Source organism: Podarcis tiliguerta (assembly GCF_965153285.1).
Source record: "Podarcis tiliguerta genome assembly, chromosome: 3".
NCBI lineage: Eukaryota > Metazoa > Chordata > Lepidosauria > Squamata > Lacertidae > Podarcis > Podarcis tiliguerta.
In genome coordinates this window covers 2906796-2934182 of record NC_139536.1, presented here as the reverse complement: position 1 = coordinate 2934182, position 27387 = coordinate 2906796, and the positions used below count along the sequence as shown (strand labels likewise).

Genomic DNA, 27387 nt, shown 5'->3' with positions numbered 1-27387 from the left:
CAGAGCGCACAAAAATGCCGTTTACCTTCCTGCCACAATGGTACCTATTTATCTACTTGCACAAGCATGCTTTTATATGCCTCTTGTCTTTGTCCATGGAGTTTTCTTGGCAGGGATACTGGAGTGGCTTGCCGGTTCCTCGTCCAGGTGGATCAGGTTTGGTCAAAACTCTCCACTATGGCCTGTTCATCTTGGGTGCCCTGCTCGGCATAGTTCATAGCTTCTCTGAGTTATTCAAGCCCCTTCGCCATGGCAAGGCAGTGATCCATGAAGGGGGATCACTGGTGCTGGAGGAGACTCTTGAGAGTCCCATGGACTGCAAGAAGATCAAACCTACCCATTCTTAAGAAAATCAGCCCTGAGTGCTCGCAGGAAGGACAGATCCTGAAGCTGAGGCTCCAAGACTTTGGCCACCTCATGGGAAGAGAAGACTCCCTGGAAAAGACCCTGATGTTGGGAAAGATGGAGGGCACAAGGAGAAGGGGACAACAGAGGACGAGATGGTTGGATAGTGTTCTCGAAGCTACCAACATGAGTTTGACCAAACTGCGGGAGGCAGTGGAAGAGATAAGTGTTTGGCGTCCATGGGGTCACGAAGAGTCAGACACGACTAAACGACTAAACAACAACAACAAAGGCATGCTTTAGAACTGCTAGGTTGGCAGAAGCTGGGACAGAACAATGGGAGCTCACCACCGTCGTGGGGATTCGAATTACCGACCTTCCAATCGGCAAGCCCAAGAGGCTCAGGGGTTTAGACCACAGCGCCACCTGTTCCCTGCAAAGCCAAGCTCAATACAATACCTCTCAAAACAATACCAAGTACCTACAAGTAGTGAGTTGGTGGTCACTGCTGCCTTCTGGGGGAGCAAGTTCCATAGTTTAACTATGCGCTTTGTGAAAAAATCCTCTATCTGCCCTGAATCTTGCAACCTTCACTATTCAGCTGCACCACCCTCCATTCCAAGCCCATCAACAGATGGTGTAATTGCCTGAACCCCGTTTATCATTTGCTGGTGCTCTGACATGGCTGCACACACATCACTGGCAACCCAATGCTGGCTGGAATCATGACTGCTACCTTGAGCTCCTTGGATAAAAAGGTGGGCTATATAAAGGCACAGATTGTGAAGCTGAGGCTCCAATACTTTGGCCACCTCACGAGAAGAGAAGACTCCCTGGAAAAGACCCTGGTGTTGGGAAAGATGGAGGGCACAAGGAGAAGGGGACAACAGAGGACAAGATGGTGGGACAGTGTTTTCGAAGCTACAAACATGAGTCTGACCAAACTGCGGGAGGCAGTGGAAGACAGGAGGGCCTAGTGTGCTCTGGTCCAGGGGGTCATGAAGAGTCAGACACGGCTAAACGACTAAACAACAATATAAATGCAAAAAATGAATAAATCACAGCCTCTCATGGCAACGAATTCCATCGTTTAACTTTGTGCCGTGTGAAAAAGTACTTTTTTTGTCTGTCCTGAATTGTCCAGCTTTCAGCTTCATGTGGTCCAGGGTTTTAGTTATTAAAGGACAGGGGGAAGTAACTCCTCTATCCACTTTCTCCACATCATGAATAATTTTATACAGTTCTGTCTTGCATCTTCTTACTCCCCTTTGCTCTCAACTAAGAAGCCCCAAACGTTGCAAACTCTCCCATATCCACTTAGCTGGGACAGTTCCAGTCTTGGACTGGATCATACCTGCTCGAAGAACAGCAACGGAAGTCTGAGCACGGAAGAGAGAAGCATTCATAATTTACTGAGAATGGGGAGAGAGCGGAAGAGAAGGTCAGGTCAGATAAAGAACCCTTGGGCGGTTAAGTCCAGTCAAAGGCGACTATGGAGTTGCTCATCTCGCTTTTCAGGCCAAGGGAGCCGGTGTTTGTCCACAGACAGCTTTCCGAGTCATGTGGCCAGCCGGACTAAACCACTTCTGGTGCAATGGGACACCGTGATAGAAGCCAGAGCGCATGGAAACGCCATTTACCGTCCCTATTTATCTACTCACACTGGTATGTTTTCGAACTGCTAAGCTGACATAAACTTGGGCAGAGCATCGGCAAGCCCAAGAGGCTCGTGGTTTAGACCACAGCACCACCCGTTCCCTAGAAGGTAAAGTAGGATGCCCTGATTACCCATTGCAGGGAATCAATCACAAATGGGGATGGCAGCTGCACTCAGACCTTTACTGCGGACTCCCCAAAGGCATCTGGGAGAAAAGGATGCTGGACTCATGAGCCTTTGGACCCAACCCAGCAGGCTGGCTCTTCTAAAATGACTGGCAGGAGGAATCAAGGACTGCTCACAAGCAGTGCTAATACCCGAAGGGCTGTCATATGAAAGATGGACCAAGCTTGTTTACTGCTGCTCCAAAGGGCAGGGCCAGAATCAATGGATTCACAAATGTGAATCAATGGATTCACAGTGGAACAGACTCCCTCAGAAGGTGGTGGTGAGTTGTGATTGATTAAGGTTTTGGGATATACTACATGTGCAGATTAGGGCTTGGGTGATAATGTGGTCTAAACCACAGAGCCTAGGGCTTGCCAATCAGAAGGTCGGCGGTTTGAATCCCCCACAACGGGGTGAGCTCCTGTTGCTCGGTCCCACCTCCTGCCACCCTAGCAGTTCAAAAGTACAAAGTGCAAGTAGATAAATCGGTACCGCTCCGGCAGGAAGGTAAACGGCGTTTCCATGCGCTGCTCTGGTTTGCTAGAAGTGGCTTAGTCATGCTGGCCACATGACCTGGAAGCTGTATGCCGGCTCCCTGGGCCAATAAAGCGAGATGAGCGCTGCAACCCCAGAGTTATCCATGACTGGACCTAACGGTCAGGGGTCCCTTTACCTTCTACAAGTACAGATTAGCTCTCTCTGAGACACTTAGCCTGTGTCTGGGATGTGTGCCCTTTCCCTCTACAGCAGTGATGGCCAAACGTGGCCCTCCAGCTGTTTTGGGACTACAACTCCCATCATCCCTAGCCAACAGGACCAGTGGTCAGGGATGATGGGAACTGTAGTCCCAAAACAACTGGAGGGTCAAGTTTGGTCATCAGTGCTCTACAGGAAGAGACTCCTAGAACTTAATGCCCCTCCCTGCCAAACACAAACAGGCACCCAATTCTCAGGGAACAGAAAACATCTTACAGTCATACCTCGTGTTGCATTTGGTTCATGTTGCATATTTTCAGCTTGCGAAAGCTACAAACCTGGAAGTGTATACTTCTGGGTTTAGCCGTGTGTGTGTGCAGAAATGTTCTGTGCGCTTTACGCATGCGCAGAAGCGTTCCGCGAACTTCACACATGCACAGAAGTGCTCTATCACACCACGTGCGTGCACAGAAACGACGCTCTAGATACGGACTTTCCGGGCTGCAAACGGCACCCCGGAATGGATCGAGTCAGTAACTAGAGGTACCACTGTAAAAGGAAGGTGAGGTTAAAAAAACAACAACAACTTACACACAGGGACACCTTTCCTGCCAGCTAAACAAACTTGCATTCTATGTGCATGGAATACTTTTGCATAGAGGGCCCATTCCATCATGGGAGTCCCTCCTGCCAATACGAAGCCCTGGCACAAGTTGAAAGGATATTGCACAGTGATTAAGGGAGTGAGCTACAAATGAGGAAACCTCAAGCTCAAGTGCAACCTCTACCACGAGCTTGCTAAATGGCTTCTGGAAGCCCACTCTTAAGAACAATCAGAACGTGACTTAAGAGCGTGGCTGCTGGATCAAGCCAAAGTCTCTTCTAAATCCATCATCCCATTCTCACAATGGCTAATCCAGCAATAGGAGCACTCTCCCCATTTCTGTTCCCCGGAAACTGTCGTATTTTTTGCACCATAACACTCACTTTATTCCTCCTAGAAAGTAAGGGGAAATGTCTGTGCGTGTTATGGAGCGAATGCCTACAGATGGCGGGGGGATCTGCTGCAGTCGTGAGCAGAGGATCCATGGTTCCCCTTCCTTCCCTCCTCCGTGGCTCGCTTTGAAACAGCAAAGCGGGACAAGAGCCGCTGAGTGGGGAGGAGAGAGGGACAGAGAGCCTGCTTGCTTTAAAGGAGCAAAGCAGGAGAGGAGTGGAGCCTTCTCCTCTTATACGCCTCTTCTGCATTATTAACGGCATCCTTCTCCACCCACCCCACGCATGTTTCTTGTCCCTTGAGTGCTTTTCCTTCCCTCCCCACTTAAAACATGGTTGCAAAGCACGGATCCACATGGATCCTCAGGATTTTTGCAGATCACAGGGCAGTTTACAACCAAACAAACATGTGGTAAAGGATTAAGAAACGGGTCCCCAATGCACGTTTGGGTTCAAAGGGGGTCCTGGGTCCAAAACGGCCACAGGTACCATATCTGCAAAGCACTGCGCGTAGCAACGAACACCTAAGCATGTGCAGAGCGCAACAACTCCCCCTGCCACCACTTCTGAAGGCCTTCTGGCACCAACGCCCAGGACACTCACTTCCCACAAGGCAGCAGGCTCAGGAAGCTTCTGGGCACGTGAAGAGCGCAACAACTCCCCCGGGCCACCACCAACCCCAAAGGCAACCGCGAGGCAGCACCACCCAGCCCCTCTGTTCCAGGGTTATATTATTTAGCTAAGAATTATTTAGCTATAATTAATTTTTCATTTGCTATTATATGATTACGTGGAACTATATAATAATATTACAGTATCCCACTATAAATAGCTAAGTATATGTGATTATATATAGTAGGGGGAAACCCAGCCAGAGGAGCAGTGTATAAATAATAATAATAATAAATTTAAATTCATTTAAAAATAAATAAATTGTCATTATTACTTAATTTAGTTTATTTGATAATAAATTATTATTATTAACTGTTTTTATTATATTGCATAAACATTGATTATTGTTCATTTATTGAGTACACACGATTCTGTAATTAATTATCATTTAATTATCAATTAAAGAAGAGCGATCATTAATTGTGATAATTATCACGAATAGCCAACGAGTGGATCTCTCTCTCTTTCTGACTCCCCCACCAAACTCCCGAGACACTCAGTCCAGCAGCCTCTCTCTCACTCGCGCGCGGCTGGGCGCGACCAACAACACAGAAACGCCCGAGAGACGCGGCGGCTGCGGGGTTGCTTTTTGCGGTTGGCGTCGCCCCCCGAGCCAAGAGCAGCAGTCGGGCGGGCGGGTTTGCCTCCGCCCCCTTCGCCGCCGCCGCGTCGTTCCCACGCGGCCGGCTACCCACCCGGGCAGGCCCAGGGACGGCTCCAGCTGCCGGAAGACTCCCGGGAGGCCGCTGCCGAAGAGGACGCCGCCCAGGTCGAAGAGCACCGCCCGCCGCTTCGCCGCCATCGCCTCCGGAGCCAGAGACGCTCTGAGGGGAAAGAGTCTCTGAGGAGAATCTGAGGGGGAGGCGAGGCCACGCCCACCCGCCGAGGGAAGCCACGCCCACGCTCCAGGCGGGCCACGCCCCCTCCTCCAAGAAGTCAGCCAGGGACAAGTGGGCCACGCCTACTCCCACCTGCGCGGAAAAATCCACGCCCTTCACGTCGAGCCACGCCCCCCGCTGCCCTCCTCCTCCTCCAAGCCGGCAGGGGATGGGCAGGTCCTAGCGCCGCAGGCTTCACCACACGATGGGTGAATATATTTGAAATATTCCTAAGTGGTGTACGCAGTGCTTTTTTTCTATATAAATTGGCTCATCTCATTTTGGCTCCATAAAATCAGCGTTTTATAGTTCAGACTGGGGACAATGAATAGGGTAAATGGGCAAAAGTACAAAGATTCACAAAATGTTTTAGAGGTATGCGAAGCCTCAGAAAAAGCACTGGGTGTAGGTAAAACTGAAGCAGACAGCAAACAACAGACAACTTAAGCAAAATATTGCAAAAAATACCGTTGCATATATAAAAATGTTACATTCCTGTAGAGTTAATAACATACATGTTATTCCACACAGAGCAGGTTTTGCTGCTGGTGGTGGTGAACTACTAACTATTCTGTTTTTGGCAACAAGTCTTGCATTATATATATATAAACTAATGAAGGAAACAGATGCAAATCATCCATTGTGCTACTTTACCAATGTAGCACAGAGGGAAAACAACCAAGATTCCCTCCCAGACAGATGACAGAAAGCTATAGAATGGAGTTTTTTGTTGTTGCGCTCTTCTGACACCAACAATGTTTTTTTTATTAAAAAAATATTAAGAATTTCAACATAACAATTTATCAAAAACATATCATCCTCATTCCCCCCTATTTTCCCCTCCCCCCTCCCCACACCAGAACCCCCCCTCCCCCCTCCAGACTTCCCTCAGGTCCTCTCTCTGGTTTTTCAGCACATGTTAATCTCCGCATATTGTAAAATTGTAAGATCCTTAATTTATCTATCTATATGTTACCAATAATAAATTTGTGTCTGTTTATTCAAAACTTGCCAAGGAGTCCATTTCAGTTTCTTGTTTCTTTAAATACTTTGTAAAAGATTACCATTCTTCTTTAAAGTCACAGTTGTCCTTATTATGCAGTTTGTGTGTCAGTTTTGCCAATTCCACATAGTCCATCAGTTTCTCTTGCCATAGTCCTTTAGTCGGGATTTCTTCGTTCTTCCATCCTTGGGCTATTAAGACTTGCTGCCGTTGTTGCATACATGAAGATATTCTTCAATTTCCTTGGCAGGTCTTCTGACACCGACAATGTTGATAATAATTCTTCACATGGCACACAGCTGAACTGTGGAACTCACTTCCACAGGAGGCAGGAATGGCCAACTGGGATGGCTTTAAAAGAGTATTGGCCACATTCACAGAGGAGCATAGCCCCTAAACGACCTCGGCTCAGTATACCTGAAGGAGCGTCTCCACCCCCATCGTTCTACCCAGACACTGAGGTCCAGCTCCGAGGGTCTTCTGGCGGTTCCCTCACTGCAAGAAGCGAGGTTACAGGGAACCAGGCAGAGGGCCTTCTCAGTGGTGGCTCCCGTCCTGTGGAACACCCTCCCAGCAGATGTCAAGGAAATAAGCAACTATCCTACTTTGAAAAGACATCTGAAGGCAGCTCTGTTTTGGGAAGTTTTTAATGTTTAATGCTGTACAGTGGACACTCTGGTTGTGAACATGATATGTGCGGGATGCACGCTCGCAACCCGCAGCGTTTGCAACCCGTGTCTGCGCTTCTGTGCATGCACGGGTTGCGATTTGGTGCTTCTGCACATGCGCAGAGCGTGATTTAGCACTTCTGCGACTGCTGAAACCCAGAAGTAACCCGTATTTCCAGGTTTCGGTAGTCCGCAACCCGAAAAAACGCAACCTGAAGCGGACGCAACATGAGGTATGACTGTATTGTGTTTTTAATATTTGATTGGGAGCCGCCCAATGTGGCTGGGGAAATGAATATTAATGGTTATACTCTGCCTCCCCTGTTGTTGCTTAGTTGTTTAGTCATGTCCGCCTCTTCGTGACCCCATGGACCAGAGAACGCCAGGCCCTCCAGTCTTCCACTGCCTCCCGCAATTTGGTCAAACTCATGCTGGTAGCTTCGAGAACACTGTCCCACCATCTTGTCCTCTGTCGTCCCCTTCTCCTTGTGCCCTCCATCTTTCCCAACATCAGGGTCTTTTCCGGGGTGTCTTCTCATGAGGTGGCCAAAGTATTGGAGTCTCAGCTTCAGGATCTGTCCTTCCAGTGAGCACTCAGGGCTGATTTCCTTCAGAATGGAGAGGTTTGATCTTCTTGCAGTCCATGGGACTCTCAAGAGTCTCCTCCAGCACCATAATTCAAAAGCATCCATTCTTCGGCGATCAGCCTTCTTTATGGTCCAGCTCTCACTTCCATACATCACTACTGGGGAAACCATGGCTTTAACTATACGGACCTTTGTTGGCAAGGTCCCCTGTAGGAGGCAGTAAATTACTCTGAATACCGCTTGCTGGAGACCACAGGACGGAAGGCTGCTACCATCTTCAAATCTCTCATGGGCTCTGACGTGAAAGACAGGGCAAGCTTGTTTTCTCATGCTCTGGAGAATAGGACTCGAACCAACATCTGAATAACTTTCTAGCAGTCAGAGTTGTTCGACATTGGAACGGTCTCCCTAAGGAAGTTGTGGACTCTCCTTCCTTGGAGGTTTTCAAGCAGAGGTTCGCTGGCCACCTGTCATGGATGCTTTAGTTGAGATTCCTGAATTGCAGGGGGGTTGGTCTGGATGACCCTTGGGGTCCCTTCTGTTATGGAAATTACGGGGGGGGGGCACATCTTAAAAGTTGTTTAATGTTACAAATATTATGCATAAATGTATCCTTTCGACTTGACAGCTCAGGGAAGTTACCTAGTTTTAAAAACCATATAAAATCAACTCCTTTGCCAGTTTCCTTCATTCCACCGCCAATTTGCTTCATTGGCCAAGGACTTGGAAACCACTCAGTCCCCCCCATAATCCCTCAAGCAGGAGGTCATGTACTCACAGGAAGGTACTCATAGGTGTCAATCGCTGGGCAAAGGCACTCCTCCGACAGACTCGCCCAGGTGGCAGACTATGCAAACCAAAGTTCTATTGTCCCTTTGTAGTAGGTGCTTAGAATGTACTTCCCAATACATATCCTGTATCCGCCTGTTGCCCCAACACATTCCTTCTATGTTAATCATGTATATGTAAAGGTAAAGGGACCCCTGACCATTAGGTCCAGTCATGACCGACTCTGGGGTTGCGGCGCTCATCTCGCTTTACTGGCCGAGGGAGGCGGCGTACAGCTTCCGGGTCATGTGGCTAGCATGACTAAGCCGCTTCTGGCGAACCAGAGCAGTGCACGGAAACACCATTTACCTTCCCACCGGAGCGGTACCTATTTATCTACTTGCACTTTGATGTGCTTTCGAACTTCTAGGTTGGCAGGAGTAGGGACCAAGCAACGGGAGCTCACCCTGTCATGGGGATTCGAACCGTCGACCACCCGCATCCCTTATTTAATCATGTATAACCCTCCACTTTTCTGACGTAGCAATGATGTAATGATGATGCTTAATGAACTATATGCTGGGATAAGATAGAAACTTTTAAAAGTCCTTGTCACCCCATCCTCGGGGTTCAAAATTCCTCTTTGAACCTGTTGCGCAATAAACTTCGGTCTACAGCTATTTGCTCCGGTTGGTGGCTGGACTCCTTCCTTTATTCCGCAGGGACCCACGGGCTCTGCCTGACCAGCTGGGTGACTGAGCAGCCTCGCACCTAGATTTTTCCGTAACACTTCCACTGAGTGCTCTTCCACTGAGCTGCAGCCCGTCCATGGCAATATCATGGCTTGCTGCCTCCTAAAGCCAAAATCCAGCCCTGTTGTTACTGATGGTGAGAACGGCATGTTCCTTTTTTGCTTCCTCAGCGTTGGGCCTCCTTTTTCCTCTTTTAAACCAGATCTCTAACTCTCTCTCTCTCTCTTGGTCAGTCATTAGCATTCCACAGAAGTTAAGTAAATTGAAAACACACACACTGCCACAGCACTGCGAAGGAAGGAAACTGCGCTCACAACAAACGCTTTCCGCTGACACGGTCCGTCTGTCTAGCCTCCCCATGCACAGAGCTGGTCCTCTTGACTGGTAGATTGACTTGGGTTGAATCCATAACTGACCCACAGGGAATTCCAACGAGATCGCTGGAGGAGATCTTAGGCAGACGACTCCCAGAGACGTTTTTAAATTGTCCATTGCATCGCTGACGTTGGAGGACAGCTGTCACTCTGATCCACTGCTGAAGTTCGCATTGAATTGCACCGGAGAGATCTCTGCCATGGTGAGTCGGAGACTTTCTGGTTCATATTATCGCTGCCCAGCATATTAAAAATAGGTGTTTTGTGTGGAGGGAGAGGTTGGAGTTGATCTGCTATCTATTCCTGTCTTGAAGCGGTTTCCAAATTAGGAGTTGTCCAATCTGCATTCTGAGAAACCTTTAGTACCTGGAACAGGGCAGGTGTGGAAAATGCTTTTCAGTCTAACCTCCCCACAAGCAAATCAGAACAAATGTGCAATAATGTTGCCTAACCTCTCAGCAAAGCGTGTGACAAGCAAATTGGGATGGAAGCTCAACGGGCTGGTTGTCTGGTCGAATTTGCTACTCTGCATTTTCATTAAAAGCCAGGCTAGGGTCATCTAAAACAAAACAAAACCCCTTACTTAATTGATCATCTGAGATTTAGTCAGTTAACTTATCTGTTAAAGGTACATTCATTGCACATGAGAAAAAAAGAGCAGTGGTTCTAAAGAGGGGAAGCTAGATTCTTAAAAGACTGGCAGGGCAGGCACACAGGACCATAAGTCATAACACTGACTATTTCATCTGCATATGCAAATTAAGGAAATCTTTTAGGGAAAATGTAATGGGGGGGGGGGTAAACAAAATCCAAAACATCTCCCAGTGTCATGGACCTCATCAGATTCAATCATCTTCCTTCTGCTATTTTTTTTCTTTCTAAAAAACACCCGGTAATTTTAAGGCTCACGGGTCTCCAAGGTTTTGCTGTGTGTGTGTAAACAACTACAGAAACCAAAAACACAGAACGCACTGCACAAAACCAAAAGAGAATCATATAATTGTATAGTTGGTGGGGACTCCAAGAGCCAATAACTTGTGTTTGAGTTCTCAGATGTGCCACAAACAATTTACTAAAAACCCCAAAGCGTTTTTTCCTGAAATTCCTTCATCCGGGGGCAACTTGAAAGAGATAGACATATCAAAAGAAGTGAGGACTTTATTTATGTGTGCCACTACAGCAGCAAGAATATTGATTGCACAAAATTGGAAGACTGGAGAAACACCAAATAAAGAACAACGGCAAGAGAAATTGATGAACTATGCAGAACTGGCAAAAATGACAGAGAGACTACAAGAAAAAGACAACAGTGACTTTGAAAAAGAATGGGAACTATTTATATTATATTTGCAGAAACAAAGAAAGTCAATAGACTTGATGTCAGGATTTAAATAAACATTCACATTATCAGAAATTATTAGTATTATTATTAGTAGTATTAGAAATTATTAGAAGTATTAGAAATTATTAGAAAATGTTTAGAAATTAGTGAAATATTATGGTGCATTTACTTTTATTTTTATGTTTTTAGGCTTGATGTTATGTTATTAACAACCTTTTCTGTTAGGAGATAGCAAAGAGGGTGAAAAGGGAAACAAACCAGAAGCGGAAGTTGGGGGAAGCCCTGGAGGGGAGGGATAGAGGAATATATAATAAATGTTAAGAAACTGAGATGTGTGTAATGAATGAAAAAGAAAAATGAATAAAATTTAAAAAGAAAGAAAGAAAGAGATAGATATACAAATAAGAATCTTACAAGCAATTTAACAGTGACATAACACATACAAGGTGACGCTGACACAAAAAACCTGCACAAACTTACACAACAGAACAAAAATCATTATCCCCCCAAATATTTATCTCCCACACCCCTGGATGTCTCTATTTTCATCTGAGAAATGTCAGAGTGTATGGAGTTATCTGAAACCCAAACCATCGAAAGGCAACCCCTATATAGGGAAGGTTTTTCTAAAAAGTTTTATTATGTTTTTATGTGGGACGTGGGTGGCGCTGTGGTCTAAACCCCAGAGCCTAGGACTTGCAGATCAGAAGGTCGGCAGTTCGAATCCCCATGACGGGGTGAGCTCCCGTTGCTCGGTCCCTGCTCCTGCCAACCTAGCAGTTCGAAAGCACGTCAAAGTGCAAGTAGATAAATAGGTACCGCTCCAGCGGGAAGGTAAACGGCGTTTCTGTGCGCTGCTCTGGTTCGCCAGAAGCAGCTTAGTCATGCTGGCCACATGACCCGGAAGCTGTACGCTGGCTCCCTCGGCCTATAGAGCGAGATGAGCGCCGCAACCACAGAGTCGGCCACAACTGGACCTAATGGTCAGGCGTTCCTTTACCTTTATATTTGTTGGAAGCCACCCAGAGTGGCTGGGGCAATAAGTAGTAAAAGTAGTAAAATGGTTGTTGTTAATGTTATTATGGAATAGGACACCCCTGTTTTCATCAGAGAATCGTTGGAGGGTATGTAACCATCTGCAGAAGATGAGAGAGAAACGAGGCTTCGAACGGGAAAGGGAGAGTCCAGGGAAATACGATGCTGTGTGGTTAAGAACTTGGTTATGCGAAAATAAATCCTTTATGGGCCAGGCATTTGGTGGCCCTTTCAAAGCCAGGGCTGATCATATGTTTTTCCTCTTTCTTATGCTTGTCTGAGATCATGTTTTTTCAGGCGTTTCCAAACTTGCTCTGAAAGGGATTCATTGTCTGGTGAATACCAGACCCTTAATGCCTGAAAAAGAACACAGAATCTCTGGAAAAATAAAAATGACCAAACCATGTGATGTGGGCAGTACAGCTCACGGCCACCAGATGTGGTTATGGCAGCAACACGCTTATATGGCATTGTTCTTATTCTTATTGAAATTTGTTACTCGCCTTTCACCCTAGGGCCCCAGGGCAGGTTGCAACTAACATGCAACGTTCATATTGAAATATAGCATGGCACAATATTAAAAACAGCCTAAAGCAGCTTAACATTGCGAGAATAAAGTTGGTCCTGGAAATTTGTCAAAAGGCAGGGTAAAGGTTGGATGGGGTCAGCTCTTTGCTGAACATCCATCCTGATTGGTGTTCAGGGAGGTTGTACAACATTGTGTCGAGCAATCATTTCCCCACATCTTCCATTGCACCATAATTATCTTTCAGCATAATTAACCTTCCGCTTAGTTATGCACAGCATGGAGAAAGCAAATAGAGAAATGTTTCTCTTCCTCTTTCATAACGCTAGAACCATGAAGCTGAATATTGGAAGAATCAAGACAGATTAAAGACCCTCCAAGTGCCCCTATTTGGGGGAGACAGTTCCGGATTTACAGAAGCATACCCTCCAACATTACTCTCATGAAAAGAGGGACGTTCTAAGGCAGCGATGGCCAAACTTGGCCCTCCAGCTGTTTTTGGACTACAACTCCCATGATCCCTAGCTAACAGGACCAGTGGTCAGGGAAGATGGGAACTGTAGTCCCAAAACAGCTGGAGGGCAAATTTGGCCATCACTATTCTAAGGCAGGCTTCCTCAAACTCGGCCCTCCAGAAGTTTTTGAGACTACAGTTCCCATCATCCCTGACCACTGGTCCTGCAATCATGGAGCAGGAATTCTAACAAAAGTGGGTCTGCAGCTTTAGCATGATTGCATTGAACGTTGTATCGCTCAGCTTGGCTGCGGTCACCAGAGCCTGGGCCATCTTGAATGTAGCAGGACCCCACACACTGACAGTGTAGCCCACTTCAGTTTGGGGTCAGTCACCCTATTGGCTGCGAGGAAGAACTCCAGCCAGGTGGCATAGGAGTCCTATTTCCCTGGAACCGTGGTGTCAAATTCCTTGATGTGGCCCTGGGTGGTCATGACGGCCGCTCTGTGTGATCTGCCTTGTGGCTTCAGCCAGTGATTTCTCTTCGTGACCCCCTGGACCAGAGCACGCCAGGCACTTCTGTCTTCCACTGCCTCCCGCAGTTTGGTCAAACTCATGCTGGTAGCTTCGAGAACACCATCCAACCATCTCATCCTCTGTTGTCCCCTTCTCCTTGTGCCCTCCATCTTCCCCAACATCAGGGTCTTTTCCAGGGAGTCTTCTCTTCTCACGAGGTGGCCAAAGTCTTGGAGCCTCAGCTTCAGGATCTGTCCTTCCAGTGAGCACTCAGGGCTGATTTCCTTCAGAATGGACAGGTTTGATCTTCTTGCAGTCCATGGGACTCTCAAGAGTCTCCTCCAACACCAGAATCCAAAAGCATCAATTCTTTGGCGATCAGCCTTCTTTATGGTCCAGCTCTCACTTCCATACATCACTACTAGGAAAACCATAGCGTTAACTATACGGACCCTGGTTGGCAAGGTGATGTCTCTGCTTTTTAAGATGCTTTTTAATAGTTCAATAATGCATTTTTAAGTAGACAAATTTGACTATTAATTATAATTAAATTATAATTATAATTTATTAATTATAATTAAATTATAATTATAATTACGGTAAAACCTCTCCGTCTTCTTATTTGATTGTGAATATGCTGACCGAGTCCCCCTTTGGAATTGGAGGCCTGGGCCAAGTGGCCCACATGGCCCCCCCTCTGTCTGGGCCTGGTCACCAGTGAATTGTAGGCTGGTTCCCACGAGGCAAGACACAGCGATAACAGCAAGAACCTTTCTTGAACTACATAACTGGGAAACAGGGGCAAAGCAACTGCTTATATACATTTCTGAAAGCCTGGGCCACTCCCACTACCAACGAGATTGGCTGTCTAAACTTCCAACCTGCGAATCACAAGTTCAAGGGCCAATGGCAGCGGCCCGAATCCTGAAACGTTCTGTGATTGGACAACATGTGTTGAATCAGAACACAGGAGCTCAGAATCCTTAATTCAGACTCGAGCTCAGGCAAACAGAGACCACTGAATAAATAACACAGGGATCAAATCAGAAACCAGTACGGCTTCTGTAAATCCAGAACTGTCCCTGGAGAATAGGGGCACTTGGAGGGTCTGTGAATCCACAACAACTGAAAGTCCACTGTTGTTCCCTGCTCCTGTTCTTAACTAAGCCTGGGTCATTCATGCCCCACAAGAAGAAGGGACAGAACAGAGTGTGGTCCCAATGTAAAGAAACTGAAGGCACATTCTTCCACCTTTGGTGGACGTGCCCAAGGATTAAGACCTTCTGGGAAATGATCTATAATGAAATGAAAAAGGTGTTTAAATATACCTTCCTGAAGAAACCAGAGGCCTTTCTCCTGGGCATGGTTGGCCAATTGGTGCCAAAGAAGGATAGAACTTTCTTTATGTATGCCACAACAGCAGCAAGAATACTTACCGCAAAGTATTGGAAGACACAAGATCTACCCACCCTGGAAAAATGGCAGATGAAGGTGATGGACTACATGGAATTGGCGGAAATGACCAGCAGAATCCGAGACCAGGGAGAAGAGCTGGTGGAGGAAGATTGGAAGAAATTCAAAGACTATTTACAGAAATATTATAAAATTAATGAATGTTAGAATGATGTTGGATTGAGGTTAAAGGGTTATTAGTAATAATGGGGTGAAGGAATATGGAAAAATGGATGGCTAAAAGATGAACAACTAAAGGTATAATATACTAAGATAAAGATAAGGATAAAGGTAAAGAGGGAAGGGATTTGCTGATTAAATAATTGAACTGGAACACAGAGAGGGGAGGTGTGGGGAAGTCCGGGAAACAAGCAAATGCAAGAAATACTATGAAAATTGAATTGTTTTTATTTGTTTTTATTTTTTGTATCTTTTTTTTCTTCTTTTATGTGAAAATCTTAATAAAAATATTATATATATATAAAAAAAGAACAGAGTGTGGTCCCCTCCTGGGAGGTGGGATGGCAATTCAGCACAGTTCCCGACTCCTTAATTCACATTCCCGCTGACTGCGATTCAAAGGAAGTATCTAGATTTAGAAGTCTGTTTGGATGCCATCTGGCAGCAACGCAGGTTCTCTGGAAAAGGCAAGGCTGTGACTTGCAGGGAAACAGAAAGGCCTGCCTTTGTAGTGCGCACTTAATAGGCAGCTGGTTTGGATCATTCAAGGGAGGGAATCAGAAATGAATCGGGCGAGAGCAGTCGGAGGGCTTCGCACAGCTACGAAATCCAAAATGCTGAAAGCTTTGCTCAGGGAAACAGGCACCCTGGAATGCATCTGTGGGGTGAAGCATAAAGACCCCGGACAGAGAGGGGTCAGCTGTAAAACTCCGGGTAGGAACAGATTCCACTCATTCCTTTTGCAAAGTACCAGGAAGAACATGCAGACAAAAGGCGAGCCTGCTGGATCAGGCCAATGGCCCATCTAGTTCAGGATCCTGTTCGCACAATGGGTGGTTCACCCAGGCACCTGAAAAGCTTCCTCCACCGCTGGGCAGACCCTCCTAGTGTCCCTATTTTCCAGGGACAGTCCCAGATCTACAGAAGCCATCCCAGTTTCTGATTTGATTCCAGAATGTCCCACCTTTCCTTAGGTAAAGGTAAAGGGACCCCTGACCATTAGGTCCAGTCGTGGCCGACTCTGGGGTTGCGGCGCTCTTCTCGCTTTCCTGGCCGAGGGAGCTGGCTTACAGCTTCCGGGTCACATGGCCAGCAGGACTAAGCCGCTTCTGGCAAACCAGAGCAGCCTACAGAAACGCCGTTTACCTTCCCGCCGGAGCGGTACCTATTTATCTACTTGCACTTTGACATGCTTTTGAACTGCTAGGTTGGCAGGAACAGGAGCTCACCCCGTCGCGGGGATTCGAACCGCCGACCTTCTGATTGGCAGTCCTAGGCTCTGTGCTTTAGACCACAGCGCCACCCGCGTCCCCAGAATAGGACGTCCCTATTTTCATCAGAGTCATGTTGGCGGGCATGTATGGGCAGGCAGTAGGCAACAGTCTTAGCCCAGGGTGGTCCAACTCATGGCCCGAGGGCCGTATGTGACCCCCAGTGCCTTCATTGGTGGCCCTCAGCAACCTTTGACACCCCCTGCCCAGCCCTCACGCTGCTATCTCAATATTTTATTCAAGTTGGCACCCCTGCCAGTCAAATTAGATGATACTCGGCTCGATGGACCAATGGTCTTAGTTGTTATAAGGCATTCAGGTAGTTATAAGGCCAATTCCTATATTTTCCATGATCCTGCGAGTTTATAGTTTAACCTTTCTTTACCTGAGCCACTTTGGAATGGCTTTTTTCTGCCATGGAGGATGGTGTAGAGATACTCCGGTGCAGAGGCAGAGTGGAGTAGTGGTTAGAGTCTTGATGTCGCACCAGGGCTTCAAATGTCCAGTCACAGCCTCTCAACCTCAGCCTACCCCACAGGGTTGTATTGTGAGGATCAAATGGTGGGAGAACTGTGTTGGCCAACTTGAGTATCTTGGAGGAGAGATGAGAGATCAATGAAACAAACAAACAAACAAACAAACAAACAAACAAACATTGCTTCCTTCCAACAGAGTCTGTCTCCCTCTCTATCTGGCTTCATGGATTAATTAGAGCAGAACTTAATTTGGCCACCAAAACCTGCCTTTGAGTATTTTGCTGGAGGAGGCTTCTGGCAGCCAGGAGGGGCTCAGCAAGTTCTGCACGAAGCAGTGCCAAAGAAGACTCTACCCTAAAGGCCAGCCAGAGGGAGAGAGAGGGAACGAGAAACTCCTCCATTTCCCTTGCAGGATATTGGATGCCTCTGGGGAAAATCCAGTGCGCTGGGTTCTGTCACTGAGCACCAAATGGAGTTGCTGGAAACCTTAAGAGCCTCAGAGGAGTCTGCAGGATCAGGCCAGGGGCCTATGGATGGCAAACCAGATCCTTGCAAGCAGGATTTCAGTGCAAGAGCACTCTCTGTGGTTTCCAACAGCTGGCATTCAGAAGCATGAATAAAACCATTTCCCCTATCCCTTATACCCAAGCCTAACCCTAACGAAGAGTCGGACACAACTAAACAACAACAACCCTAACCCTGCCAAGAAAAATATTCCTTCCAGTAGCACCTTAGAGACCAACTAAGTTTGTTCTTGGTATGAGCTTCCATGTGCATGCACACATCTTCAGATACACTGAAACAGAAATCACTGCACCCTTATATATAGTGAGAGGGTTGTTGTTTTGTCGTTTAGTCGTGTCCGACTCTTAGTGACCCCATGGACCAGAGCATGCCAGGCCCTCCTGTCTTCCACTGCCTCCCGCAGTTTGGTCAAACTCATGCTGGTAGCTTCGAGAACACTATCCAACCATCTCGTCCTCCGTCATCCCTTCTCCTTGCGCCCTCCATCTTTCCCAACACCAGGGTCTTTTCCAGGGAGTCTTCTCTTCTCATGAGGTGGCCAAAGTCTTGGAGCCTCAGCTTCAGGATCTGTCCTTCCAGTGAGCACTCAGGGCTGATTTCCTTCAGAATGGAGAGGTTTGATCTTCTTGCAGTCCATGGGACTCTCAAGAGTCTCCTCCAGCACCAGAATTCAAAAGCATCAATTCTTTGGCGATCAGCCTTCTTTAGGTCCAGTTCTCACTTCCATACATCACTACAGTGGTACCTCGGTTAAGAACTTAATTCGTTCTGGAGGCCTTTTCTTAACCTGAAACTGTTCAGGTTGCGCTGCTGCTGTACAATTTCTGTTCTCATCCTGAAGCAAAGTTCTTAACCCGAGGTAATATTTCTGGGTTAGCGGAGTCTGTAACCTGAAGTGTCTGTAACCTGAAGCATATGTAACCTGAGGTACCACTGTACTGGGAAAACCATAGCTTTAACTATACCAACCTTTGCCGGCAAGGTGATGTCTCTGCTTTTTGAGAGGGTGAGGAGGGGTATTACTCAGGAGGGTGGTGGGAATGGGTGATTGGCTGGTAGGTGTGGTAAACCTGTTGACGCCTGTTAACGACTGCAATGGGTCTTACAGGAAAAAGCAAGGGTGAGATGGCTAAAAAATAGCTTTATCATGTATAATGAGATAAGAATCCAAAGTCTCTATTCAGGCCAGGTCTCTCCATGGTTTTAAGTTTGGTAATGAGTTGCCATTCAGCAACTTCTCTTTCCAGTCTATTTCTAAAATTCTTTTGTAATAAGACAGCTACTTTGAGATCTTGTATAGAATGTCCTGGGAGATTGAAGGATTAAAGGCAGTAATTAAACACATAAGAAGAGCTTGTTGGATCAGGTGAATGACCCGTCTAGTCCAGCGTCCTATTCTGTCATTCTTTGTGTGCAAAAGTCCTCTGCCTTCTTGCGGTTTCCAGCAAATGGTATTCAGAACCATAGAATGGTAGAGTTGGAAGGGACCCCAAAGGTCATCAAGTCCAACCCCCTGGATTTCTGGAATCTCAGCTAAAGCAACCATGACAGGTGGCCCTCCAGCCTCTGCTTACAAAGCTTCAAGGAAGGAGAGTCCACAGAAGCACTGTTACCCCTGATTGGGGTAGCCTTCCCTGGGTTTGTCTAATCTTCTCAGAAAGCCGTCTCAGTTGGTATTCACCACTGCTTCCTGCAACAGGGAGTTCCATAGATTAACCGTGTGTTACATAAATAAGTGCCTCCTTTTGTGGGACGTTGGATGCCTCTGGGGAGAATACCGAGCGCTGGGTTTTTCGGGACTGAACACCAGAAGGAAAGAGGGGGAAACCTTAGCAAGGCAGATCGTTTTTGTGCGGCTGTTGGGTTGTGCAGGGCACAGGTGGGCAAGAGACAGCCGTGGCAGGTGGCCAGGTGGTTCTTGCCAGGGGACGGTTGCTGGTTGCCAACAGCAAAGCTGTGATGATTGCTTTCCTGGCAGGAAGGGAATCTGGACGCAAATTATTGCAAGGACGAGCTGAACGAAAAGGAGGTTGGTGATCCTAATTGCTAAAAACTGGGAAAAAGAAATTGAGCCAACACAAAAGGAATGGCAAGACAAACTGTTAGAGTACATTGAACTGGCTAGATTGAGGCAATTAGAGATCACACTAGACAAGAGTTTCAAAAAGCATGGGGGAAATGCAGAGAATACTTTGCAAAACAGTGCCCTAAAATACATACCTGGACTTGTTTCGATTAATGCCTGCAGGAGACTTTGTGGATATTTAAGTTATAATTAGAAAAATCTTAATAATTATTCATAAACAGCTTATAAGAAGTAAATAAGGAGGCCAGATACAGGATAAAGGAAATCTTTTATTTGGTTGTTTGTATTGTTGTATGTTATGCTTATTGTATATTATGTTCACGTTTAATGAGGGTGGATTTCTGTATTGGGGGGGTGGGGGTTTATGTTATGTTGCAAATAAAATTTCCAATAAAAATTAAAAAAGAAAAGGATCTTTGTGATGGAGGCGAGGGGCTTTATTTGTGCCAATCAGCCTACAAGGTAGTAGCAGTTGTTGCTGTGTTAATTAAATTTATATACCACCCTATGCCCAGGGCAATTCACAACTACAATAGTTAGTTAGTTAGTTAGTTAGTTAGTTAGTTAGTTAGTTAGTTGGAGAATCTCTTCCTGCCTTTTCATAGACTCATAGAATTGTAGAGCTGGAAGGAACCCCAGGGGTCATCTAGTCCAACCCCCTGCAATGTGGGAATCACAGCTAAAGTATCCATGACAGATGGCCATATAACCTCTGCTTAAAAACCTCCAAGGGAGGAGAGTCTACATCCTCTCAAGGAAGCCCGTTCCACTGTCGAACAGCTCTTGCTGTCAGAAAGTTTTTCTGTATGTTTAGTCGGAATCTCATTTCTCGTAGCTTGAAGTCACTAGTTTGGGGTCCCAACCCCCTGGAACAGCAGAAAACAAACTTGCTCCATCTTCAATGTGAAAGCCTTTCAGATATTTGAATCGGACCATCCGATCACCTCTCTGTCTCCTCTCCCCCAGGCTAAACACCCCAAACTCCCTTGACTGAGTTCTTCTCTCTTTTCCCACACTGGGAAAAAGCACTGGGCTTGGAAAAACAGGTCTGAATGTTAGGATATAGTTCCGTTCCACCTTAAAAGGAACAGGCATGACTGTTGTGTGTCACATGCCTGTTTACTTCCAGCACAGTCTGCTGGGAACTTCCGTTTGTATATTGCTTTTGCTGTTGCTGTTTTGCTTGGAGTCGAAGGGAAGCAGACATGTTTTTCCTTTGTTCCTGAACTATGCTGAATAAACGCTGTCAATAATGCTTACACATGCCTCTGTCCGTCACTTCCATTGTGAGGATTTATTCACTCTCCTGATAAGAGCGGGCACAGCTTCTGAACATATCGGAGGCTCATGCCACTGATTGATGCTATTCCAAGGGAGACCGGTGTTCGCCCGGCTGCCGGCCGGAGCTGGAGCCAGCTGGGGGCCAGCCCAATGCCCCCGTCTCCCCGGCAGCATCCCAACACTGAATTCAGGTGTAACCACCCACACCCCATTTCTGATAATAGTGACTCGCCTTTCCTTTTCTCCAGGTTGCAACAATACCACTCACGGTTTGGAGTCTGCTGCTAGGGCTGAGTCTTCTTATACCTACTCAGAGCAAGGAAGAGGAATCACTGGGCAATGCCACGGTGAGACCAACCCCAGAAGATCGTGGAGATCAGGCCCCAAATCCAGACTTTTGCGACTTCACATTTCACATCCCCTGGTCTGGGAGCTCTTGCACGCAGACGACCCGGGCAACCACCACGCCAGCCTCTCAGGAAGAGCTGGACCATCTCAAGATCTTGTTGGAGGACCTTGGAGGCAACCTGAAGAGCCTTCAGGAGGCTGCAGCTCTGGAGGCCGGCCAGTCCAGGTACCAGGACATCGTTTCCCAAGCCCTTCCAGATGTGAGAGAGGCCAATGGGGAGTTCCATAAGATTCTTGGGAAGTTTCTGCAGGAGTTGGAGGAACACATCCATGCAGATGATCATCTGCATGCAGAGGACGAGAAAAAGAAGTAGGTGCTTCTTCACAACAGATGCTCTTTTTGTGGGGCTTAGCAATGGAGCACAGAGCTAGCTGCTTTGTGCATCCTATATAATCCTCTGCAGGATTAGCGGGAGGGTGAGTGGAAAGGAAGGAGATCTCTTGTAAAACTGGAACCTTGGGTCAGCCAAGGAAGTAACTATTGGCAAAACTTATTGGTGTTTCACAACTTTCCGACTAGTTGCAGGACCTTAGCCGACCTAGCAGAGTACATGCAGAAAACACGGAAGCAATTGGCGACTTGGCTGCAGACAGGATAGAAGAAGCAGGAACCAGGAACTTGTAGTTAGGTGTTTATTATATACAGTGGACTACTTACAGGAACAGAACACTGATCTTTTGCTATATCTCTCTGACACGACTCACACAGAACTACTGAATTCCTGAACTCCTGAACTAACACATTCCAGTTAGAAGGCCATTAATTATCACTCCCTTGAGAGAGCTTGACCAATCAGGGAGCTGTCTCCATTCCTCTGTTATCACCAGGCAGACTTACTCCTTCAGATTGCCTTCTGGCTGTCTGCCGAACCTTAATTGACTCTGTGTCAGTGGCTGCACGTACACAGGTTTCCAACAGTAACCAGCAGGCAGAGGAAAGGAAATCCTTCCTTCTCAGGGCAGGGGACACATTGAATTCAGCTCCTTCTTAAAGGCAAACTTACCTGGTTTGCGCTTTCTGAAATTATTATTATTATTATTTTATTTATTTATACCCTGCCCATCTGGGTGGCGCCCAACAGAATATTAAAAACACGATGAAACATCAAACATTAAGAACTTCCCGATACAGGGCTGCCTGCAGATGTCTTCTAAAAGTCAGATAGTTGTTTATTCTTTTGACATCTGATGGGAGGGCGTTCCACAGGGCAGGAGCCACTACCAAGAAGGCCCTCTGCCTCGTTCCCTGTAACTTGGCTTCTCGCAGGGAGGGAACCGCCAGAAGGCCCTCAGAGCTGAACCTCAGTGTCTGGTCTGAACGATGGGGGTGGAGACGCTCCTTCAGGTATACAGTGCTGACGCCATTTAGGGTTTTAAAGGTCAGCACCAACACTTTGAATTGTGCTCGGAAACATCCTGAGAGCCAATGTGGGTCTTTCAAGACCGGCGTTATATGGTCTCCGCAGCTGCTCCCAGTCACCAGTGTAGCTGCCGCATTCTGGATTAATTGCAGTTTCCGGGTCACCTTCAAAGGTAGTCCTATGTAGAGCACATTGCAGTAGTCCAAGTGGGAGATAACCAGAGCATGCACCACTCTGGCGAGACAGTCTGCGGGCAGGTAGGGTCTCATCCTGCGTGCCAGATGGAGCTGGTAAACAGCTGTCCTGGACACAGAATTGACCTGCGCCGCCATGGACAGCCTGAAACATATGAAACAATATGCAGCCTTTGAAATCCACGATTTTCTAGAGCAAAGTGCGCATAGAAGTGAATATATTCATGAAAATACCATACAGAAATGCAATATGTTGGGGGGAATTATTTGCAGGGGGGAAAAGTAAAAACTACATATAAACATAGGTCTATCAGGAGGAATTCGTACTGCAATGCTGCCAAATTTTCACAACGGTTATTTTTAAAAAATAAAACTGCAGAAATTCCTGCAGAAATGTGGAGGGTTGAGTTTATGAGAAGCAGAGAGAGCTGAAACGGACAAATCTGCTCGGATTAGGCCGATGCTGGGTTAAGCCAGTGGCCCATCTAGTTGAGCATCCTGCCTTCGCAGTGACCAACCAGAGGCCCAGGATCTGAGCACAAGAGCATCACTCTCACCTCCTGCAACTAGGATTCAGTTGCATCGCTGCCTCTGACTGTGGAGGGCAGAGCAGAACCCGTGTGGCTCATAGCCACCCATAGTCACCTCCTCCTCCATGAATTTGTCTAATGCTCTTTTAAAGCCATCTAGTTCGGTGGCCAGCACTGTCTCATGTGGCAGGGAGTTCCACAGTTTAATAAATTATAATTATATTATACCCTGCCCATCTGGCTGGGTCTCCCCAGCCACCCTGGGCGCCTTGCAACAAAGTATTAAAATACAGTAGTTTGTTAAACATTAAAAGCTTGCCTAAAGAGGGATGACTTCGGATGTCTTCTAAAAGTCTGGTACTTGTTGTTCTCTTTGACATCTGGTGGGAGGGCGTTCCACAGGGTAGGTGCCACCACTGAGAAGGCCCTCTGCCTGGTTCCCTGTAACCTCACATCTTGCAATGAGGGAACCACCAGAAGGCCCTCGGAGCTGGATCTCAGTGTCTGGGCAGAACGATGGGGGTGGAGATGCTCCTTCAGATATACTGGACCGAGGCCATTTAGGGCTTGAAAGGTCAGCACCAACACTTTGAATTGTGCTTGGAAACGTACTGGGAGCCAGTGTAGGTCTTTCAAGACCGGTGTTAACTCTGTTCTGTGTGAATAAGGACTTTCTTGCCTGTCCTGAACCTCCCACCTTCACCTTCTCTGGTCATCCATGAGTTCTATTTTTTTTTTTAAATGATATTTTATTATTTCACAATCAATAAACAAAGAATACAAATCAACAAATACATCAAAGAAAAAAAAAACAATACATACATTGTACATAGACAAAAAAAGAAAAATAAAATAGAAAAAGTTAAAAACAAATATTGTGTCTTTATATTTTTCAGCATTAACTTAGGTCTGCGACTTCCCCATACCTTCCCACTCTGTATTCTAGATCTTATATTCTGACAGTAAACTCTTTCCCTCTGGCGTATCTTTAGTTCAACTTAGTCTTATTATCTTAACAATCATTGCATTTCCATATGTCTTAAAAATTATTCTTTCTTTATCATTAAGTTTTTATACTAACATTCTTTTAAATTCAATCTGATGTCCTCAAACGTTCTTTATTTTATGATGCTTCTGTAGATAGTCTTTAAATTTCCTCCAGTCTTCTTTCACCGTCTCTTCTCCCTGGTCTCTGATTCTGCCGGTCATTTCTGCAAGCTCCATGTAGTCGATAAGCTTCATTTGCCATTCTTCCAGCGTGGGTAGATCTTGCATCTTCCAATGTTGTGCAATAAGTATTCTTGCTGCTGTTGTGGCATACATAAAAAAGGTTCTGTCCTTCACCTGGACCTGTTGGTTCACCATACCCAGGAGAAAGGCTTCTGGGTTCTTTCTAAATGTGTATTTAAACACCTTTTTCAGTTCATTATAAATCATCTCCCAGAAGGCCTTGATCCTTGGGCACGTCCACCAAAGGTGAAAGAAAGTGCCTTCAGATTCTTTACATTTCCAACATTTATTATCAGGCATATGATACATTTTTGCTAGCTTGACTGGTGTCATGTACCATCTGTAAATCATTTTCATTATATTTTCTCTTAAGGCATTACATGCCGTAAACTTTATTCCAGTGGTCCACAACCTTTCCCAGTCAGCAAACATTATGTTATGACCAACATCTTGTGCCCATTTAATCATAACCGATTTCACTTCCTCATCTTGTATATTCCATTTCAGCAGCAAGTTATACATTCTAGACAATATTTTTGTTTTGGGTTCTAACAATTCTGTTTCCAATTTTGATTTCTCCACCTGGAAGCCGATTTTTCTATCCATTTTAAGTGCCTCCATTATTTGGTAATAATGAAGCCAATCTCGGACTTTGCTTTTTAATTTATCAAAGCTCTGTAGTTTCAATTTGTCACCATCCTGTTCTAAAATCTCCCAATACTTTGGCCAATTGGCCTCCATATTGAGTCTCTTTACCGCTTTAGCTTCCATTGGAGACAACCACCTTGGAGTTTTGTTTTCCAAAAGATCTTTATATCTAATCCACACATTAAACAATGCTTTTCTGACAATGTGAATTTTGAACATTCTGTGCACTTTAACCTTGTCGTACCATAAATACGCATGCCAGCCAAATGCATTATTGAAACCTTCTAAGTCCAGTATGTCTGTATTTTCAAGAAGTAGCCATTCTTTCAACCAGCAGAAGGCTGCTGCTTCATAATAAAGTTTTAAGTCCGGCAGGGCAAAGCCCCCTCTTTCTTTTACATCTGTTAATATTTTAAATTTTATTCGTGGCTTTTTGCCCTGCCAGACAAATCTGGATATGTCTTTTTGCCACTTCTTGAAACAGTCAATTTTATCAATAATCTGCAACGTCTGAAATAAGAATAACAAGACCGGTGTTAACTCTGTTCTGTGTGAATAAGGACTTTCTTGCCTGTCCTGAACCTCCCACCTTCACCTTCTCTGGTCATCCATGAGTTCTAGTCCTTTAGCGAGGGAGAAAATATTTCTCTGTTTCGGTTTTCTCCATGCCATGCCTCCTCTTATAAACTTCTCCGGCAGGCCTTGCATTACGTGTTGCAAGGAGAGAAGCTTGTACATTCAGCCCGCATTGCTGAGAGACTGGGACCGGCTGAGCGAGAGCAATTTCTTTATATATTTTTTCTGCTGATTCTCAGGGGTTTCTCCTGGGGAATTTGCATTGCCCCGGCTCAATTTCACATCCGAGCAGGAATTTGGCCGGCGGTTTTGCGGCTGTGTAACTCACTCAGCCACCAGCTCCCTGTGCGATGGATGCCATGTCCCAACAGGGGAGAGAGAGAGAGAGAAACTAAAATCTTGCTCCTCGGTCTCCATTGCCTCCTGTCCTCATATTCCTGGCCCCCCACTCTCCTGCACACCCACTATGTCCTTGAAAACACCCAAGCCCCCCTCCCTGCTTAATAGCACCACAATAAAATGAATGGGAGGGACGCGGGTGGCGCTGTGGGTTAAACCACAGAGCCAGAAGGTCGGCAGTTCGAATCCCCGTGACGGGGTGAGCTCCCGTTCCTCTGTCCCTGCTCCTGCCAACCTAGCAGTTCGAAAGCACATCAAAGTGCAAGTAGATAAATAGGTACCACTCCGGCGGGAAGGAGAGGTTTGATCTTCTTGCAGTCCATGGGACTCTCAAGAGTCTCCTCCAGCACCAGAATTCAAAAGCATCAATTCTTCGGCGATCAGTCTCCTTTATGGTCCAGCTCTCACTTCCATCCATCACTACTGGGAAAACCAGAGCTTTTGCAAATTCAGAAGCAGAGAGTGGAGGGTGGAGCAAGGCAGGTGGAAAGAGGCCTTGCCTGATGAAGTTTCTCCCCTCTCCCCTCATCAGCTTCCTTCCCCTCCTCTAGTGCAGCCATTGCCCCATCAGACTGCTCCTCTTCGCCCCTGGTGCTGCTGCTAGGAGTCTGTTCCTCTGATTCGTCTTCCTGTTCATCACTTGCAGAGGGGGCTATGACATTGGGAAGCAGATCTGGACAGTTATATCTGCTGGAAGAACACAGGGTCTTGGGTTTCCTCTTCTGGTTGCTCATCAAAGCCCACAACACTTTCCTCTTGTTTTTATACCGTTTGGTTAAAGAGGGTTTCCATATTTTCTCCCTAGGTTAAACGAACACTTGCGGGGGATGGACAGGATGCTGCGGGTGACCAGCCACCTGGCCGAGAAACTGGACCAAGCATCCCAGGACCTCCTGGTCAAGATGACCAGCCTTTTGGAGAAACCAGCCACCCGGGTGGAAGGAAGCGCTCTGAAGACATCTTAACCGTGCATCCCGTTCACTGTTCGCAAAAACATTAAAAGAAAGGTCTCAGCATTCATTGTGGAATCGGTTCCAGTAATTTTTAATTTTTCCCCCGTGGGCACGTACTTTCCTCATCTCGTGGGGACACTAGGTGGGTCACCTCTTGCTCAGAGAAGCCTCATCTTTTGCAGTTCTCGCGCACACCTGCACAGTGCAGGAAAACCCCACATGAAAAGCAGTAAAGGGACCCCTGACCATTAGGTCCAGTCGTGACCAACTCTGGGGTTGCGGCGCTCATCTCGCTTTACTGGCTGAGGGAGCCGGAGTGCAGCTTCCGGGTCATGTGGCCAGCAGGACTAAGCCGCTTCTGGCGAGCCAGAGGAACACAC

At 46.5% G+C, this 27387-nt stretch overlaps 2 protein-coding genes across 2 annotated transcripts in view; one reads left to right on the top strand and one right to left on the bottom strand.

Annotated features, from left to right (window-relative positions):
- Positions 1-5441, bottom strand: part of EPHX2 (epoxide hydrolase 2) — a 99415-nt gene extending 93974 nt beyond the window's left edge. The window contains exon 1 of the mRNA XM_083432658.1: positions 5230-5441. Within this exon, the coding sequence (XP_083288784.1) occupies positions 5230-5336 (107 nt within the window). The 5' untranslated portion in view covers positions 5337-5441. The remainder of the gene's footprint in view (positions 1-5229) is intronic.
- Positions 5442-9375: 3934 nt separating this feature from the next.
- Positions 9376-27074, top strand: LOC310673951 (uncharacterized protein). The gene is made up of 3 exons (XM_083432804.1): positions 9376-9767; positions 20957-21426; positions 26860-27074. Exons 1-3 carry the CDS (start codon positions 9765-9767, stop codon positions 27017-27019), a joined length of 633 nt encoding a protein of 210 aa, XP_083288930.1. The 5' UTR covers positions 9376-9764; the 3' UTR covers positions 27020-27074.
- The last annotated feature ends 313 nt before the right edge of the window (positions 27075-27387 follow it).